The 19786-nt window shown below is 32.1% G+C and overlaps 1 protein-coding gene and 1 non-coding gene across 3 annotated transcripts in view; one reads left to right on the top strand and one right to left on the bottom strand.

Moving 5' to 3' along the window:
- Positions 1-13840: 13840 nt before the first annotated feature.
- LOC114580793 lies at positions 13841-13947 on the top strand. Its single transcript, XR_003702363.1, has one exon. It is a non-coding gene; the product is annotated as a small nucleolar RNA R71 (small nucleolar RNA).
- Positions 13948-17499: 3552 nt separating this feature from the next.
- LOC110093585 (protein cbbX homolog, chloroplastic) overlaps positions 17500-19786 on the bottom strand; it is an 8332-nt gene continuing 6045 nt past the window's right edge. For both annotated transcript variants that reach the window (XM_020818516.2, XM_028699400.1), the window contains 2 exons: positions 18412-18551; positions 17500-18159 (listed from right to left, as the gene is read on the bottom strand). In XM_020818516.2, the coding sequence (XP_020674175.1) occupies positions 17623-18159; positions 18412-18551 (677 nt within the window). In that variant the 3' untranslated portion in view covers positions 17500-17622. The remainder of the gene's footprint in view (positions 18160-18411; positions 18552-19786) is intronic.

The following is a 19786-nucleotide window of genomic DNA, read 5'->3' as shown; positions in this document are numbered from 1 at the left end:
ATGAACTACTACTTATAGATCTAGATCGGGTATCTTAGTGTAGTTACAGGCAAAATAATCTTTAAACTCATATGTGAGTTCAATATAGTCATGAGCTTTTGACTCGTATAATAAAGAAATATAAAAAATAGGTCGAGGATCTGACTCGGTGCCCAAATTAACTTCACATAATTCATCCTTGGTAGAGCGATCACCATCTTCAAATTTATGTGGAGCGTCAATGACCCTGTCATTAACATTATCCTGTTCTTCAGCATTAGAGATGGAAACAACCATATTGGAATGAGAGAGAACACAAATGTTGGCGAAAGTGTACTGATATTTCTCAAAATAGCCTAAGCCTTGTTGAATTTGAGGTAGATCAATTCACCAAATGCGGGTCTGCTGTAGAGCTTGTCCATTAGATAAATTCGAAGGAATAACACCTCGCTCTATACAACTATCTACAAAAGAAAAGAATTATATAGGAATATATGTGATCTCATTATCCATGGTGGATTTCATAGGATCCAATATGTTAGCACCCTATGGGACACCTATAATGTGAAATAAAGATGCAGGTCTACTAGACTGTAATGGCACATAAAAAGTGCACAACTCATGTACAGAGTGACTATCAATGTGTAGTGGACCACAAGCACTAATAGAAGGTACGAGAGGAGTCTGTTGGCTGGATCCCTTAACTCTTATTTTATACATTTGATGAGAAAGTGTATAACTCGGCGTTATAATAAATAAAGATCACATATATGGTAAAAGGCTTAGTAACCCCAGGAATAAAATACTTCATATCATTTCTCATATACTTCATACACTTATGCAATGTAAAGGGCACCATCCCATACTCATGAATCCAAGGTCTTCCTAAGAAATCCTTATATGAGATATTTTCCTTGATAACATGAAATTTTGCCTCATTTCAGATATCTCCAAACCGCAAGGATAAGGAAATAGATCCTAGAGCATGCTGTCCCTGATCATTGAAGCCTTTTAGCATAATCTTATCTGAATTAAGCTTTGAATGACCAAGTGAGAGACTATCTAAAGTGGTATAATCGAAGATATTGAATGAAGCTCCTTGATCAATGAGGACGACAATCAACTCATAACCACTGACTTCAACAATTACACATAAGGGACTATTATGTTCATTAGGAGAATATCCTGATATGAAAAAGATAATGCATGGTATTTCTCTCAAATAGTAAGCATCATTAACAAACTCAATGGCAAAAAAGGCTTATTAGGACTCTGGCTCTAACAAGGCTTTCATTAGAGTCACTTTCAAGTCAGAAGACATCACGAGTGCATCATAGACACTATGAAGGTAAGGGATCTTTCTCAAATGAGCCAACACATTATAATTGACATCCAACTGAGGGCATTTCCCTCTCCTTAGCTTATGCTTGAGGAGGGATAGGATCATCCTATTGGATAATACTATTCTTATCTTTTTATTTATTAATCTTAGTTAATATAGGGGAAAGAACCTTTACTGAATGCAACTAGATCTCTTGAACTGAGTCACACTCAACAGAAAACCAATTTGGTTCAAGAGTCATGGCTTGTGTTGGATTTATGGAAAATGATTGGGGTGTGTTCTCGGACTCATCTCCAAAGTCCATGTAATAACCACCCTTATGGATGAAAAATGCAAATTCTTCCTCACACTCAAACTCTTCTTCATGTGAGGGTTTATCATCATTATCAAAAATATATAAAACATGAAAGATAGAACTAGAAGGGATGATAGACCAATAGTAACCAGAATAATCTTCTTTCATTAATTAATCATCAATATGAGGGAGAACGAAATACTTCAGTGTAAGTGATGGAAGATATCCCATATTTTCTTCTAAAGTAACAATAAACTTCTCTCTATCATACATTTTTCTGGTATATTAAAGAAAATAAATGAGCTAAGCATGCACTATAATAGAAGAAAGAGATGAAACATATAAAGTAATTGAACTAGCAACTGCTGACTTGGCTTGTATAGGCCTCCTCTCAATTGCCTCTAAACTTTGTACTATGTAGTCTGATCATACCCTTTATTTTGTGAGAGAGTGCAAGCTGCCAATCTACCCCAGAACTAAAGGTGCTTTGACCATCATGTTTTTTATTCACACTAACAGGAGCCTATAATTATCTGAACAATCTGAGCCACTTTGCCTCAAGGTTGCACTAGATCACTATTTTATAAGTAAATCTCCCAGCTAGCCATGAGGCTCTCTACCTTGTCCTTGAATACATAATGATCCTTAAGGACATGCCTAATATATTGATGGTATGGACAATACAATGTATGATCTGTCAGACCTTCCTCTTCTACTCTCATGTTAGTTAGAAACGTCAAAATATTCTTCTTACCAAGGAATTTAAAGATATTTCGTACACTTTCCCTCTTAAAGGGATATTCTTTGTTAAGCCTCTCCTATAATTACTGCCAACTCTCTGGAGTCCTATAGAATTTCTAGGCTATTATTGGACCTATGGTTGTGGCTGAAACTATATCAGTGTCTGTAAATATGTTTGTTGATGCACCTATGGTCGTGGTTATACCTATGGTCGTTGGCCGCTATGGCACTGAACAGACCATGAACCTCTTGCCTCTATCCTGAGACTAGAAGGTATTGTTCACTTCCACCATCCTAGGAGGTGGTGCCCCTAAAAACTCATGCCTTTGAGGTCTACGTAGAGGTTGACTCTTAACCTTATGAGGGATTATAGCATGCATGTTGTTTTGTAAACTAGTGACCTTAGTCAATAACTTATGAAATGTTCGAATACTAAAACTCTTGAGGTATAGAATGGGAGGATCGTCAATATTCTTCAACAAGATCTTAATTGCATATTATTCTTCGAATACTAAAACTCTTGAGGTATAGAATGGGAGGATCATCAATATTCTTCAACAAGATCTTAATTGCATATTATTCTTGCAACTTAGACTCGCACTAAAGGCTAAGATTCCTCCACCTAAAAATATAGTTAGGAAATGACTCATGGAGACGTTGTCTGGTCATTACCAACTATGAAGTAATTTTGTGAATCAAAGAAATTTGGAGAGAATATTAACTCAAATTTGTTCTCACAGTTCTCTTTTCCAAATTCTACATTTGATTTTAGGTATGATACAAGCTTAGTTATGACAATGGCTGCCAAATTTCCTTAGGCAATTCATTAAATGCAATTAGGAGTAATCACTATATAAATGTATGAAAATTACTCAACATTCATATATATTGCTTTGCTTGATGCAAATCCATCTAAAAATATAAGAATGTCCATTTGCAAATGTTGGGAATTTAAGACTTAGCCAAAATATTTGTAGCCTTTAGCTTGTATTTGCTATCATTAGCATAAAAAAAATTAAAATGGGGTCCAACACATCACTCTACCATGTCTAAGTAAGCCTTTGCATTATCTTCAATTTTTCTATGGCATCCAATATTAATATATTATGTTAATTATTTTAACAAAGGCATTCTTCTAAATCTACATTATATTTAAATTATATTAGATTAGGTTAGCTTCCCAATATGATAAGGCTCAAAAAAGTATCATCTTAACTAAATTATGCATATCACAAAATCTTGACATCTTAAATAGCTTATAAACTATCTCACAAATTTTTCTTCCAACAAATAACAAAGTGCATGGTCTATTTCTTCAACACCTTTCTTAGAACTATATTCTAAATCCTTGAATTGATAATAATGTGATATGAATTGCTGATCGAAATCAATAATATCTCTCAAATCATCCTATAGGATATATAGTCATGTTACTCCTAACTATTCCATAGTTGTATAGGCTATCTAGTGATGCTCTGTCTAGAAAGCTCAAGTTGCAATAGCTTGTATGTTAACTCTATCAAATATTTGTTTTGAGTCAATATAAGTCCAAATCACAAACTGTCTTCGCCATAACATTGTTATTATAGTATTTTACTTGAGCAAATTTTTTCCAAAATTTTTTGGCACTAATGAAAATCCTTAAAAAAATTAGCACCTTTCGGTATAAGTGAGAATTTGAGGACAGTCAAGTGTCCGTTTTGTAAATCAATTTTTCTAATATTATTTTATAAATATTTTTCTATAATTTTTAAAGTCCTAAAATAATTTATATGAATTTTATATTGAGAAATTGATTAAATTAATTATATAAAATTAAATTCTTATTTTAATTAAAATATCTTAAGTCACTAAAACTTTTTTAAAAAGCTTTTCCTATCCGTTTTTGGCATTAGAGAAGAGTTTGAGAAATTTAGAAGAAAATTTGAGGAGAAAGATAGAAAAAGTTAAGATTTAAATGTCGCGAAGCGATTTTCATTAGTTGGCTCAGTTCGAAAATTTACTCATCTCGTTGTAAGGAATCTTTACCCCATTTCTGATTTCAAATATTTGGAATTTTTTGTATTTTTTTTTATCAAATTTATATTTTTATTACTGAAAAGTAATGATAATTTTATATTGGTAAAACTTTCTCCATGTAACTTTTTATATATTATAGAGATTGAGATTATAAATATTTTGAATATTTATATGAGATTTTTTACGTGGTGATTTTGAAAATGAAGCTATTTTTTCCTACTCATAATGTTATTTTAACATCTAAAAATAATTATTTAGTTCAAGTAAAGCTTTATAACATTATTTTATAGAATATTTAATAAATTTGATAAATTTTTTAAATTATGAATTTTTATTCAATAAGATTTTTATTGTCTACCATTAGGATATTTTGACACTTTTTGCATTAAGCTCAATTATGTTTTATTTGATACACTATATTGAATTTTAATATAGATATGTGATTGAGCTTATTGTTATAGTATTGTAATAATAATATGTGTGTAAAAGACAAGTAAAGATTTGTTGACCAGTTTGTTGGAGACTTGTTGACCTATATAGGATGGTGGGCCGACGAGCTTTCCTTTAAATATTATGGTTTAGTGTTATCTTCTACTAATTCGCGTGATACTAATTGGGAGCTATATATAGATTATTACTGTACTAACGGATAAAGAGTGAAAGTTCCATTTACTGAGCCGACGATTTATTGATGCTGACATAATATAGAAAAATACCATGATAGCTATGTCTTCTTACTTGTTTAGTGTGAATATTGATATGGATGTTCTTGAAACGTTGTTCTTTTTATTATATAGATTTATTATTACTGCACGAATTTACTGTTATTGCATTATTCTACTACTCCTATCATTGGATTGTTATTATTGCCAATTTATATATTAAAATTATTTGATATTAGTAATTTATTATATTGATACTAAGCATGTGATTTATTGAGTACGTGATATAGAATACTTAGATAGTATGTGTACACTCTTATATAATTTTACTGCATTGATATGATTTAAATAATTTTTATCGATGTTTTGATTTGATACTCACAACAAGCATGATGCATTCCTCCATCTAACACAATGAAGAAAAAGGATTCATGTAGCCAACCCAACGTAGTGGGATAAAGGCTTGATGTTGTTGTTGTTGTTGTTTGATTTGATACTTTATATGATTTATATATTAATTTTCATTATGGATATGATGATTGCTTTATAGATTTAACAATCATATTAGTTTATTACTTTATTGGCTTATGTACCATAATATTTTATTGATAATAAATTTTACTACTACTATATGTGGATTTTATTATTTTGGATTGATTCAATGATCATATGAATGTTACTGTTATGATGAAATCCATGACATGTATATTTCTCCTTTATTATGTTTTAAATTCAGTTGTAGGTTTTGGTGACGTGCTAGACTTTTTAAGCTCATTATATGTAGTTAAGTGATTTCATGTCAGTATAGAGGATCAGGAGTGTGAGTCTGGTCATGATTCCTTCATGTTCAGATTCTTTTTATTTTAGCTATTATTTTGTGTTCAAAATAGGATAGATATGTGATGATTGTATATATCTTGAGTAATGTATATGATTTTTGGTAATGAATATATATGTGTACTGTCCAACACAACCTAATATGACATGATATCATACAAGTCATACAGTATTCGATTGTGGCAAGAATACCCCAAGATCTGGTTGGAAAAGTACTGAAATAAAACTTTTAATTTCTATACTACATAGAGCCACTATTGAATACAATATAAAGCGAAAGACTACTGAATCTCAACATGATTTTTCTATATATCATCCAAAATACATATAATCTGAAATCTATTTATAATAATGCTTGACAATAAAGAGCACAAAAAAAGTAAAACTCAAGCTAATCAAAATCAAATCTAATCAAAATATACCTACAACATAGATCAGAGCATGGTATCCAAACTACTCAGCTTGCTCCTTACCCTTCCCAATGCCTGAAAATAAGAGCAAAAGTAGGAATGAGCTAACACGACTTAGTAGGCTATCATAGCCTAAAATAGAAATCAATAACTAAAATCAAAAGAACTAAAATCACTTTGTTGAATGATATACTGAAATTGAATATAATTAAATAAATATTGAAATAAATTGAATTATAATCAAATACTTCATAATAGAATCCCACATTGGCAGTTCATTATTTCCAGCATAATAACACTTAGGCAACAAAATTTCACCAATATAACATAATCCCACCTCGATCACCCACTAGCGCTATCAAAACAGAATCCCACCTCAGTCACCCACTTCACCAGCATAATAGAATCTCACCTCAGTTGCCAACTGGTGCTGGCGTAATAGAATTTCACCTCGACTGCCCACTAGCACTAGCATCACTTCACAATACTTCATAACATATTCTTCTATATATTTCATTAATTAAAGTAAAATTGTATTGAATTTAAAACATCCCAATGGTAAACAACAAGAATACTATTGTGTAAAATTCACAATTTTCAAACATAACTAAATTATCATAAATTATGAAAAACGTCATTCTAAAGCTTTAAAAGAACTGACTCACTATTTTTTAGATGTCAAAATGAATTTTTGAGTAAAAAAAATAGTTGTTTTTCAAAATCACCCGATAAATTTTTTTTAGAATATACTCAAAATGTTCGCAATCATAATTTCTTTAACATATAAAATTTATGAGGTAAACGTTTTAGCAAAACAAAGTTATCAATGTTTTTCGATAATAAAAATATAAGTTTGATCAAAAAAATATCAAAAATACAAAATTATTGAAATTAGAAATAGGCAAAACGTAACCTACCTTGAAACGAGTAAATTTCTCAACTAGGCTTACGGACAAAAATTGTTATAAGGATGCCAAAACCCTACTTCATTTTACTCTCTCCTCTCTTCTCTTCTCAATTCTAAAAATCCTTCTCTGTTAAGGGAAACAAAAATGAGAAATGGGATTTAAAGCCATTGAAATACTTTATTATGCTTTTATATATTTTTTGAATAAAATAATAATATAATAATTATAATCAATTTTTTATATAAAATTGTATAAATAATTATTGGGTTTCAAAAATTATAAAACAAATATCAATAAAATAACATATTTTATTTAAAAAATTATGGTGAGGTCAGTTTGCATAACAGATACTTGATGACCCTAAAAGCCCCCACTTATATCATTAGGTGTCATTTTCTTAAGGAATTTCACTAGTGCCCAAAAATTATGAAAAATTAGGAAAATTAAAATAAAATAATATAGATATTATGAAGAAGATAGTTTATGATTTGGGCTTATAAGGACTACTGAATAAATTTTTTATCGTTGTATGTCAAAATACAATTTCCAAAATTTGAGTTATAACAATCCACCATCTTAAAAAAAAGTGTCTTCCTCGACATTCCCAAATCAAAATACATCAGAATAAACTTCGGTAGAGCTCTCTCATCTCTGATTCCTTCTCTCAAGTAGCCTCTCTAGCTATCATATGCTTATTGCACCTTGACCATCATAATCTATTTGATCTTAATTTTCTAACATCATAAGCCAAAATTATATCTGACTCTTCTCTATAGTGTATAATCAGATGAACCTCCACATCATCAACATATAATCTCTTTTTATATAATCAGATACCCACTTTCTTAGAAAAGATAAATGAAATACACTGTGTATATCAAACATATGATCTGGTAACAATAACATGTAAGCAGAATTACCAATCCTCTCAACAATCTTAAAGGATTCAATATACATTGGACTAAGCTTATATATTCTTTCAAATCTACTGACACCTTTTATTGGGCTAACTTTGACATGAACAAAATCACCAACCTGAAATTTTATCAGCCTGTATTTCATATCATAATACTTATTCTGCCTATCTTGTGTAACTCTCAATCTTTCTCTAATTAGTTGAACTTTTGTTATAGTGACATCAATAAAATTTAATCCTATCAGTTGTCTGTCACCCACATCTGTCAAAGATAAAGGCCTCCTGCACTTCTTAACGTACAAGGCTTCATAAGGAGTCATACCAATGTTGGACTGATTATTTTTATTATATACAAACTCTATCAGTGGGATATGATCCTCTCAACTAGTGCCGAAGTCCAAAACATATAGTCTCAAAAGATCCTCCAGTACCTCAATAGTCCATTTATACTATTTGTCTATTTGTGGATGAAATAATGTACTGATACGTAACTTTGTACTTAATCCTATTGAATGTCTCTCTATAATCTGGAGGTAAATCTTCTATCATGATCGAGTACAATCACCTTTGGCACGTAATACAATCTTATAATGACTGATATATATTTGTGATAATTTGACTACCAGATTAATCTATCCGATCGAAGTAAAATGTGCTGATTTAATTAAATTATCAACAACAATGCAAATATCACACATCCTTGCCTCAATCTGGGAAAACTCATAGCAAAGTCCATTGTCACCTCCTCCCATTTCCACTCAGGGATATGTAACGAATGAAGAAGATCACTTGGTCGTTGATACTCCGCTTTCACTAACTAATTGGCCTCACACTTCAAAACAAACTCAGGTTTATCCTTCTTCAATCCATGCCACCAAAATATACCTTTCAAATCTCCGCACATCTTACTGCTTTCTGGATGAATATTGTAGCCTGAGTAATATGCATCATGTAAGATCTCATCTCTCATATCACCAACAGAAGGAACACATAATCTATCCTTATAAAAAATGACTTCAAAAATAGCTAAAGAGAGTTGAAGTCTCTTACCAACCTTAATCTAATCACTCAACTTTAAATACTATGTGTCTAATTTTTTTAGCTTCTTGAATACTTTCCTGTAGAGTCGACTGAATAATCATCTAAGCTAATAATTTTGGATCTATATCAGCATATACCACCTTTATCTCCAACTTGTCCAAGTCTTGAATAAGAAAGTCTACATAAGTAAGCAATGAAAGAGAAGTTTATGAAGACTTCCTACTCAATGAATCTACTACTACATTTGCCTTATCAGGATGATATTGAATAGATAGATCATAATCATTGATTAACTCTAACTATCTTGTTTGCCTCAAATTTAGATCCTTCTGAGTTAATATATATTTTAAGCTCTGATGGTCAGTAAAGATCTTGCATCTGACACCTTATAAATAATGCCTCCAAATCTTCAATACAAATACAACAATAGCTAGTTCAAGATCATGTGGTTGATAGATCCTCTCATGTGGTTTCAATTACTGAAATGCATAAGCAATCACTCTACTATACTGCATCTGCACACATCTCAAACCTCTAAATGATGCATCACTAAGAACCTGGAACCCCTTAGTGCCTAAAGGAATAGTTAAAATCGGAGCAGAAGTTAAATGATCCTTTAGCAGCTGAAAGCTCTCTTCACACTTCTTAGTCCATATGAAAGCTACTGACTTCTGAGTCAACCTTGTCAAAGGCAAAGAAATATGTGAAAACCTCTGAACATATTTCAAATAATAGCCAGCCAAGCCTAAGAAACTATAAACCTCTAGAACTGTAGTAGGCCTTGGCCAATTAGAAATAACCTGAATCATCTGGGGATCTAGTAAAATGCCTACACTACTCACTACGTACCCCAAAAATGAAATGCTTCTCAGCCAAAACTCACACTTTGAGAACTTAGCATAAAATTGAAGTTGCCTTAGAATCTCCAAAGTAGACCTCAAGTGTGTTGCATGCTACTCTTCAGATCTATAATAAATCAAAATATTATTTATAAAGATGATCACAAACTGGTCCAGATACTTCCTAAAAATCATATTCATTGAATCCATGAAGACTGTTAGGGCATTAGTCACTCCGCGAATGGCATGACTAAAAGCTCATAACGCCCGTACCTCATGCTAAATGTTGTACTCACCACATCCTCTGCCCTTACCTTCAATTGATGATAACCATATCACAAATCGATCTTAGAAAATATTGAACATCCAGCTATTTGATTAGATAAATCATCAATCCTATGAAAAGGATACTTATTTTTATAGTGACTTTGTTCAACTTCTTGTAATCAATACACATTCACATCGTCCCATCCTTTTTCTTAACAAATAGAGCAGGTGCTCCCCATAGAGACACAGTAGTGTGGATGAATCCCCTGTCAACTAACTCCTAAAGATGAACAGTCAACTCTTGAAGCTCCTTAGGCGTCATTCTATATAGAGCTTTAGAGATCAAAGCAGTACTCATAAAAAGAATGATATAGAACTCTATCTCTTTGTCTCTCGATAAAGTCACTAATTCATCTAGGAAGAAATCTAAAAACTCTCGAACTATAGGGACACTACTTATAGAATCAGATGAGAGTCTCACATATCTGATAGATGCTAAAATTAAATACTAGTCTACCTTTCCTCCAAAGTTTATCCACTTCTATAGCAGAAATCAAACAAGAGAGAACACATCTAATTCCATGAAATACAAAGCTCTCACCATTCTGAAACAAAGTCACTTTCTTCTTCAAGCAATCAATCTGAGCCCCATATCGACTCATCCAGTCCATACCTATCACAACTTCTGGGGACTCGCTGGCCTCTTGTTGCGTCAGACTGTTACTCGTGGATGCACTGGGGTCAAACCAACAAAACCACCTGCACCTCACAAACCTCCAGAAGGTTGACCTCTTAATATTGAACCAACATCCCAGGTACAAAAAGCCTCAGTATATGGTCAAGGTGGTACTGCCCTCAGCCTATCCATAGTCAAATACGTAGAGCCTATGAAATTAGAATGTCTACCAAAACTAACTTGTGGATACTCAATAATCCTAAGTCCAAACTTACCACAACAAAAAACACATGTTTGATGCTCTATAGCACTTACCACTATGCCTTCCACCACACTACTGACATAATGGGGCCTCACTCACTGAACCCCCTGAATTAATAACACTACCTCTATCTGATCCTGAATAAATTATTATTAGTTGTCCCCTCCTTCTAAACTCAACAGGTCCAAACTTATTCTTCTTCCTATAATGGCTACTAATAGCTGTCTCACTACCATATCTCTTCTTGCTTGCAATCCATCGCTACTACACTGCTACCATATCAGTCTTTATCCTCTTAACCTTCTCTACCAAATGAGCAAAGTTTGTGATATCCTATGTCAATAATGGTTGCCTCAAAGCATATCAGAGTCCCTCTAGAAATCGATAGCACTGCTCCATAGAAGTGTCAACTAATTATGGAGTATACCATGAGAGAGAAGTAAACTATACCTCATACTACATCACTAGCATGCTTCTCTGAATCAACTTCAGAAAAGAGCTCTGTAACTGTCTCCTTATTGATTAAGGTATAAACCATGTCCTAAATCTCTTAGCAAACTCATCCAAAGTAATCAGGGTATTTGCACGACCCTGAAATCTCTCTCTATTAGTCCAACCACTAGTGCTCTATCTCACCATTAAATAAAAATTTAGCTAATGCAATTCTCCTCTTAGAAGGATAATGCATCCCATTCATAGTCTTCTCTATCCTCATCAGTCAATCCTCAATTCCTTTAGGCTCAATAACACCTAAAAGTCTAGGAAGCCGTAATCTCATAAAATTCTGTAAATATATGTCCATGTTATCATATGGGGTACCAACAACCTATGTATGAGCCTCACCAACTAATTGTACTATTATACCTGCAATCTGAGAAATCGCCTTAGAAGTGTTCACGGGAGTTGTACCCTGAACCTGAGCTGTCTGTCTAGAACTCTGACCCTTGGTCATATCTGGATCTAATTTAGGCGAATTAGCCATCTCAAAACACACAACTAAATGCAACAAATATATATAAAAAAATAAACAAAATGAAAACTACCCAGAAGTATCTCACTCTTATACATATTAAATCATATGGCTCTTTTACAATTCACTTCTCCAACCTATGTTTTGATACCAAAAAGCTTGTCACAACCCAACTTGATGTGACCTGATATCACATAGGTCATACCATATCTGATTGTCGCAAGACTAATCCCAATATTTGGTTGGAGAAGTACTGGTGGTACCAAAACCCTTATTTATACTATTAGGTGCCAATTTCTTAAAGAATTTTACCAATGTCTAAAAATTATGAAAAAATTAGGGAAACTAAAACAAAATAATAGAGATATTTTGAATAAGATGGTTTATGATTTAGTCTTATAATGACTTCTGAATAAATTATTGATTGTTGTAGGTCAAAATGCAATTTTAAAAATTTTAAGTTATAACATGTTGATTAATGTTTTGAATTATGGAATCCGTTTTTCTATTTATCACTTATAAATGATATTAGATAGCTATGGTTGTTATTTATTAAAAGATTAAATGAATAATTCTTCTAAATTAGATTCTGGGGCATTACACAAGCGAACGTGAACGCTCAGATATTGGATCAACTTAGGAGATTGAGAGAGCAGATTGGCAAAAATCAACTTGCGCTATTACGTCGCCAAAGTATAAGAGAAAGGATACAACGAGCGATTAGATATTATTTGTGTAGAGGTTTTGTTGCATTATATTTCTTTTGATGCATAAGAACTATTGTAACTTGGATTGTTATTACTATTTGGATTGTTATTACTTTTGATAACTATTTTATTATTATTGCTTGAATTAATGTTATTGTTTGTTATTGTTGGATTGTTGTTATTGTTGGAAAGCTCAATAAATGATTGTATGATTTTTTTTCTTTTTATTACAGTATTATAATGGATTTGTGGTGGAATTTCTATCGCAAATGTCAATACGATGATCGAGTATCAACATTTGTGATGGAAATTCCATCACAAACTGTGGTGAATTTGTTGCAGTTACCAGCCGCAAATCTACCACAAAATATTTGCGATGAATTCACTCCATCGCAAATAAGTTTTTGACACGCATTTTACCATCGGATACCAATCCGTCACAAATCCGTCACAAACTAGTGTTTGTGATGGATTTGAAGAGATTTGCGGCGAATTTTTCCTCCGCATGTAATTAATTTTCTTGTAGTGATTATTATTTCAACAAAAATTTGGATGATTTCTCTAACTTATATTATAAGTGTTGGAGTAGGTATCATTAGCTCTATTATTTATTGAATTAATTGATTCTACTACTAAGATATTAGAATCACTAGAAACTCCATAAATCCTTTGTGATCTTATGTGAATTTTGAGGTGAATTAATTCCAAGGTTATCTAATTATCTAGAAGTTGTGGCTACTTGAGCAGTTAATATCGATAAGGCATCAGTTTCATAAATGCTATCCACTTTTCTAAGATTAATTCTTTTAGAGGATCATTGAAAATTATTGGTAAATATCTCCTCAATCAAAATATAAGCCTGATCAAAGGGCTTTAACATTAGGGAACCACCAACAACGGCAATAATAATTGATCTAAAGGAATCTATCAAAGCCATTATAAAAAGTTTGGATTATTAACCAATCATGAAGGGCATGATAAGAACATTTCCAAATAAGTTCCTTAAATCTTTCCAACAATTCATAAATAGATTCTCCATCTAACTAGGTAAAGGAAGTAATGTCATTTCTAAATTTGATAGTTTATTTATAGTGGAAAATATTTAGCTAAGAACTTATGTGCTAGCTCATTCCAAGTTGTTAATGAGCATTGGGGAAATGAATTTAGCCACATTTTAGTTTTATCCCTAAGTAAAAATGATTAAAAAAAATTAAGTCTAATAGCATCATCACTAACATCGTTATATTTAAGGGTTACATAAATTTCTAGAAAATTAGATATGTGTAAATTAGGGGCTTCTAAAGGTGTTCTCCCAAATTGAGAGTTTTGCACCATTTGGATAATACCAAGTTTTAATTCAAAATTACTTACTTGTATGTTTGGTTTGTTTATACTTTGATAAAAATCCTACGCCATTTGGTTGGAGTATTCCTTCAGTGGTATAGTAGCTCATTTTCATGAATTTTCTTTTCAAATTTTCTAACCTTTCTAATTCTTTTTAATGTTCTTTCGATTTCAATGTCAAATAATAATTCTACTGGTTGTTTAATACTACACATGTAACATTAAGTACCATAACAAAAAATGTAAAGCACTGAGCAGTAATAGCCAATCAGATTTCAAAGTAATGTTAAGCAGATGAAAATTCAAATAGATAAAAACTAAATAGAAAACTAGATTAAACTAACAATTCTTTCAACAATTTAAAATGTAAAGCATAATAATAATTTTATTAGTTTTGCTCCCGACAACAACGCCAAAAACTTGATGCGAGTGTTGTGTCTCTATAGACACACACAAGGATTTACTTATATTTATAGTCACTAATCAGATGTCAAAGGAAAGTTCAATTTTTCTAAAGTTTAAATCTTGTTTGGAGTGCAAGTGCACATTATCATATTAGTAATAAAATCATAAATAGAGTATCAATCCCATGAGGAACAACTAGAAATATTGTATGTTCACTCTAATATTGCTTATTGGACTGTTATGTTCATCTAGTGAGCTAATTGAAAGGTGTTGGTAGTTCTAAAAGTAAAAAACTTTAAAAGTAGGAATAAGAGATTTCTTATTTGTATAAAATCTGAACCTATGAATCATCGATAGAACATGATTGCACTACATAGGGTTATTTCATATGGTTGTTGTGGATAGAGTAATTTTGCTCATCGCCTCTATCAAGCTTGTCGAAGCATAAGCTATGATCCTCACTAACTACAACTAAATTATATCCTTAAGACCCAATAATCAGAACCACCATATGTCTATGTTATGGTCGGACTATGTTTTACATACGTGGTTGTTCTTCTATTCCTCCATTGAGACTCTAGATACTCTAGATCAAACTATGTTTTTAATTTATGTACTACCTATACATAAACCAATTTAAGTGCGGAGAACTTAAAAACCACATGGAGATAATAAATATTAAACCCTACTCTAAATAATATATACTTTTAATTCATCACATATTTAAAAAAGATGATTACTGCATATGGAGGCGTTGAAGCTTATAATAAACACAACAAATATTTTCAAATAATAACTAGTTCACAAATACAAAGGATATAAATTAAAATACAAGAAAGTAAAGTTTGGAAATAACTCAAAAGTAATGCTACAATCCCTTACTTGCTCCTTTGTTTTACTCCACTTAAATATATGACTCAAGTGCAATAAACACAAGCTACACACTCCCCTATACAACTCTCACACACTCACAAAATGACACTACAAATAACCCCTCCAAGTTTCCAACCTGCCCTAAGGAATAAGGTGACTATTTATAGTTTTCGTTCTTTTTCTGAACTAGCGCTACAGCGCTGGCATGGTGGTACTGCAACATTGCTGAACAGGCACATCGATTCACCAATAGTCACTTCGGTTCATTTGTTCAACCAACTTCTGCTATGGAACTGGGTGATTTGTCATTGTGGTGTTACGACGCTGAGATATGACACTATATTGAGTTCTGGCGTTGCGGCGCTAGTTCAGTTTTTTGAATTTCTAATAATTTCCTACACAAAATAATATAATCATAGAAAAAAACTTAACAATTTTTATCTTATCACAATCCTACATGAATCATTCTTAATCATATTAGTCATGTTGTCAAGAATTAGTCGCAAATCACATATCAAAGGAGAAGTGGTTTTCAGGTAAGAAGTCGTCACTTATTGCCCGTCAACCATATCATATTATATCAATGAGTCTCATTATACCTCTATTTTCATATCACTAAGGATTAATCCACGAACCCTATTTAAAGGAAAGATTATCGGCCCACCCTCTTATACAGGGTAAATTGCTTCTAAATAAGCTGAATCAGTCAATCATTTTTTGTCAGTATTTCTTGTCATTTTATACTCAATATTATACTATTCATTTAAAATAAAATAACATATAAACAAAATCACCAAGTGAAATTTTAATATTAACCAGTCAAAATGTTCAGGGTGATGATATCTAACTACATATCAAAGGTTATTGAGTGAAAAAACACTGAAATAGTGGATATTGCATTTCAATAAATTTCATAGAGAAAAATAGGCAAAATATAAAATCATTGAAAACATAGATAGGGTTAGGGTTATTTATCACGATCATAATACTTTTCTCAACTAGAGCGATAAAAAAATTGCAGCCTGAACCCTATTTTCTCTCTCCTTTTCTTCTTTCACTCTCTTCTTTTCTCCCTTTCTCTCTCGTGAAAATGGGGAAAGGGGAGAGAGATGGTTCTCTCACCCAGCAAACGCCAAAATGGGGAAGGAGGAGAGGTGTGGTGAGGGTTTAATATAATTGGTTTTTTTAATTTTTATTAGAAAAACAAACTTTTTTTATATTTTTATTAGGAAAACAAACATTTAGACCTAGCGAAGCAACGTTCCAAACTAAGTGCCATAATGCGCCCTAAAAATTCTAGAAAATTCCAGAGCTTGGCGTTGTAGCACTCACTAAGCTAATTTCTTGGAATTTAGGGAAATTAAATCTTGAGGTTATTAGATGTATTATGCATCGTTCACTAAATAGTAATTAGGGCACGAGGAATTAAAACTTACATGGCAAAATTAATTCTCTGTTAGATGTATTACTTAACAGAGAAAAATAATTCAGGCAGAGAGGTCCATCATGAATCTGGCATTGACAACAAAAAGGAGAAATCTTATAACTATAAATTATCATACTTCATTGCTGTTCCAAATAGAAATTGAACAATTTAGTAGATTTACCATTAGAATGACACAGAATAACAACAACAACAACATAAGCCTTTATCCCACTACGTTGGGTCGGAAACATAAATTCTTTTTCTCCATCGTGTCCTGCTAAAAATCAAATTCTCGTGTAAATCTAATAGAAAAAGATTATTTCTAATATTTTCTAATCAAGACTTTTTAGGTCTCTCTCTCTCTTTCTTAACATAAGTCAAATCTAATACCTCTACTTTCCTAACCGGATCATCGGAAAGCCGTCATTTTATGTGACCAAACCATCTAAGGCGACTCTCTCTAATCTTATCCTCCACCGGAGCTACTCCAACATTTTCACGAATATACTCATTTCGTATCCTATTTCTAAGGATAAAGCCACTCATCCACCTGAGCATCCTCATCTCTACAACACTTAACTTAGTAATAGAATGATAAAGAATAATCATACTAAAATTACATGTGTTTGCATAATAATTTCATGCATGTTTAACAAAAATTTTACAACCAAAAGAATATTATGCTAAGCTAATCGTGTTTATTTCACTTAGAGAGTGTTCTAAGGCCTTCTTCCAAATCTTCCATGGTGATTGTAACGAGGTTTTCAGCATCAAAGCAGTCAAAATCTAGCCTGAGATCCAAATTCTCCCGAGCATTGGCAAGTAATGGATCAATCAGGCCTCCATTCATCTCCTTGCGCTGTTTCTCAGTGGTTCCTTTGTAGATAAGATCAGCCACTGCCTCTACAGTACACAATGGGTGAAGCTTGAAGCCATAAAGTGAACTGTTTGGTTCTTGAAAATTCATTTTCAAGTGTAGAATTTGAGCAAGTTCAGCTGTAGTAAAGTCATCGAAGTTAAAGAACTTGGTAACTCTTCTGCAAAAGCCCTCATTTGATGCGATCACACGCTTCATTGGCTCGCAGTATCCAGCAAATACGACCACAATCTTCCCATTATCCATAACAGACATAATTTCTTCTAGAGCCTCTAAGCCATAGTCTTTGTCATCTGATTTCTGTGCTGGTATCAACCTGTAGGCCTCATCGACAAAAAGTATTCCTCCCTCTGCTTCTCTTAACTGTAAAAAAGATTGGCAATTTTAAGGTTATATAGATATAGGTTTTGTTTGGGACAGCTTTCTTACTGTTTCTTAAAGCAGCATTTTAGTACAAAAATTTAAATTTTTATACTAGAAAGTTGTTTTAAGAAGTAGTAAGAAATCCGTCCCAAACGAAGCCATAGTGATTCCACTAACAAGTATATTAGGCCGTTAAGAAATGAATCATCATAATATTTTTCTAAAGAAAAGGTAATTTTTTTACTATATTACCTTCTTCCTTGTCTTTGGTCCTGTATGGCCCACAAATTCTCCAACCAAATCAGTTCTCTGCACTTCGGTCACCTTATCTGTTGGTAGAATTCCAACCATATGAAGTAGTTTGCCAAGAACACGAGCAACCATGGTTTTACCTACACAAATTGATTAAGCTTCACATAAGACCACTAAATGATTCTACTTGATACATGAAAGTGCTAGAGGATTTAAATATTAATCACATAAGTTTGACACGCACAAAAAACTAATAAAAGCAAACAAATAAAGAAAGCAAACTACGAATGCATGGGTGCGTATATGCAATAATTAATTGTATGTTATGTACGGAGCAAAAGCTCAAAATCACAATTGATATTACTTAATTAAATTGGAAATCTACGACTATAAAAAATGATAAAAAAAATTCCAGGAAATATACTGTAAAAATCAATATTAGTAAAGAGGGTATATTGTACAATATAAAAACATAGACTTTCCATAAGATAGTGTACAATATAAAAACATAGACTTTCCATAAGATAGGGATGTGATTAATACATTTAGCTATAGACGTAAGGAAGCATAACATTTTGCTCGTCTTAAGCGAAGTGCAAACTGTAAGCTTCATTCATAAGCATAAAGATTCCAAAACCTTGTACTTCCAGTCCATAGTTCCAGGGAGTTCATGGAGAGATTCAATTTGGATGCAAGACAAGGATCAACAGCATGAAATTTTCAAAACAATGATTACATATCGATAAAATGACCAAAATGATCCCTCAACTATTTGGGAGGGACTAAAATAATCCCCAACTTTTTTTAAGGACCAATTTGATCCCTCAACTCTTTAAAATGGAGCTTTTTTTATCATAACATACAATATTAGAGTTAATGGTGTTAAATATAAGAGTATTTTGATCATTTTTAATTAGACATTTATTAAATATAATTTTCAAGTAATTCCTCTGATGTTTATGTATAATTAGCTTAAGTTTTGGTGAAGTAAGGAATTGATCACAAATTTAACAGATGGAGTATTACTTAAACATGATGACAAACTTTAGAAAATATTATTGTGAGAATGGGAAGAACATGATGATTGTCATGTGGGAAATTTAAAAGCATGTATGGGGATGACTTCTGATATGTAATGAGAAAATGAATTTCAAAAACTCCCCCCAAACTCTTTGAGGGAAAAATTAATTAGTCAACCCAACTCTATATTAAAATGGAGGACCTGTATTTGTGAAAAAAAAAAAAACACCTGAAACATTACAAAAATGTTGAAGTAATGGTGTAAATGTAAGAAGATAGATTTGGTAAATTTTTAATTAAACGAATTTATAAATAAAAAAAAAAACAAAATAATAAAAATAATCTTCATCATTTT

Source organism: Dendrobium catenatum, unplaced genomic scaffold (assembly GCF_001605985.2).
Source record: "Dendrobium catenatum unplaced genomic scaffold, ASM160598v2 fragScaff_scaffold_1278, whole genome shotgun sequence".
Taxonomy (NCBI): Eukaryota; Viridiplantae; Streptophyta; class Magnoliopsida; order Asparagales; family Orchidaceae; genus Dendrobium; species Dendrobium catenatum.
This window is presented reverse-complemented; position numbering and strand designations above follow the sequence as displayed.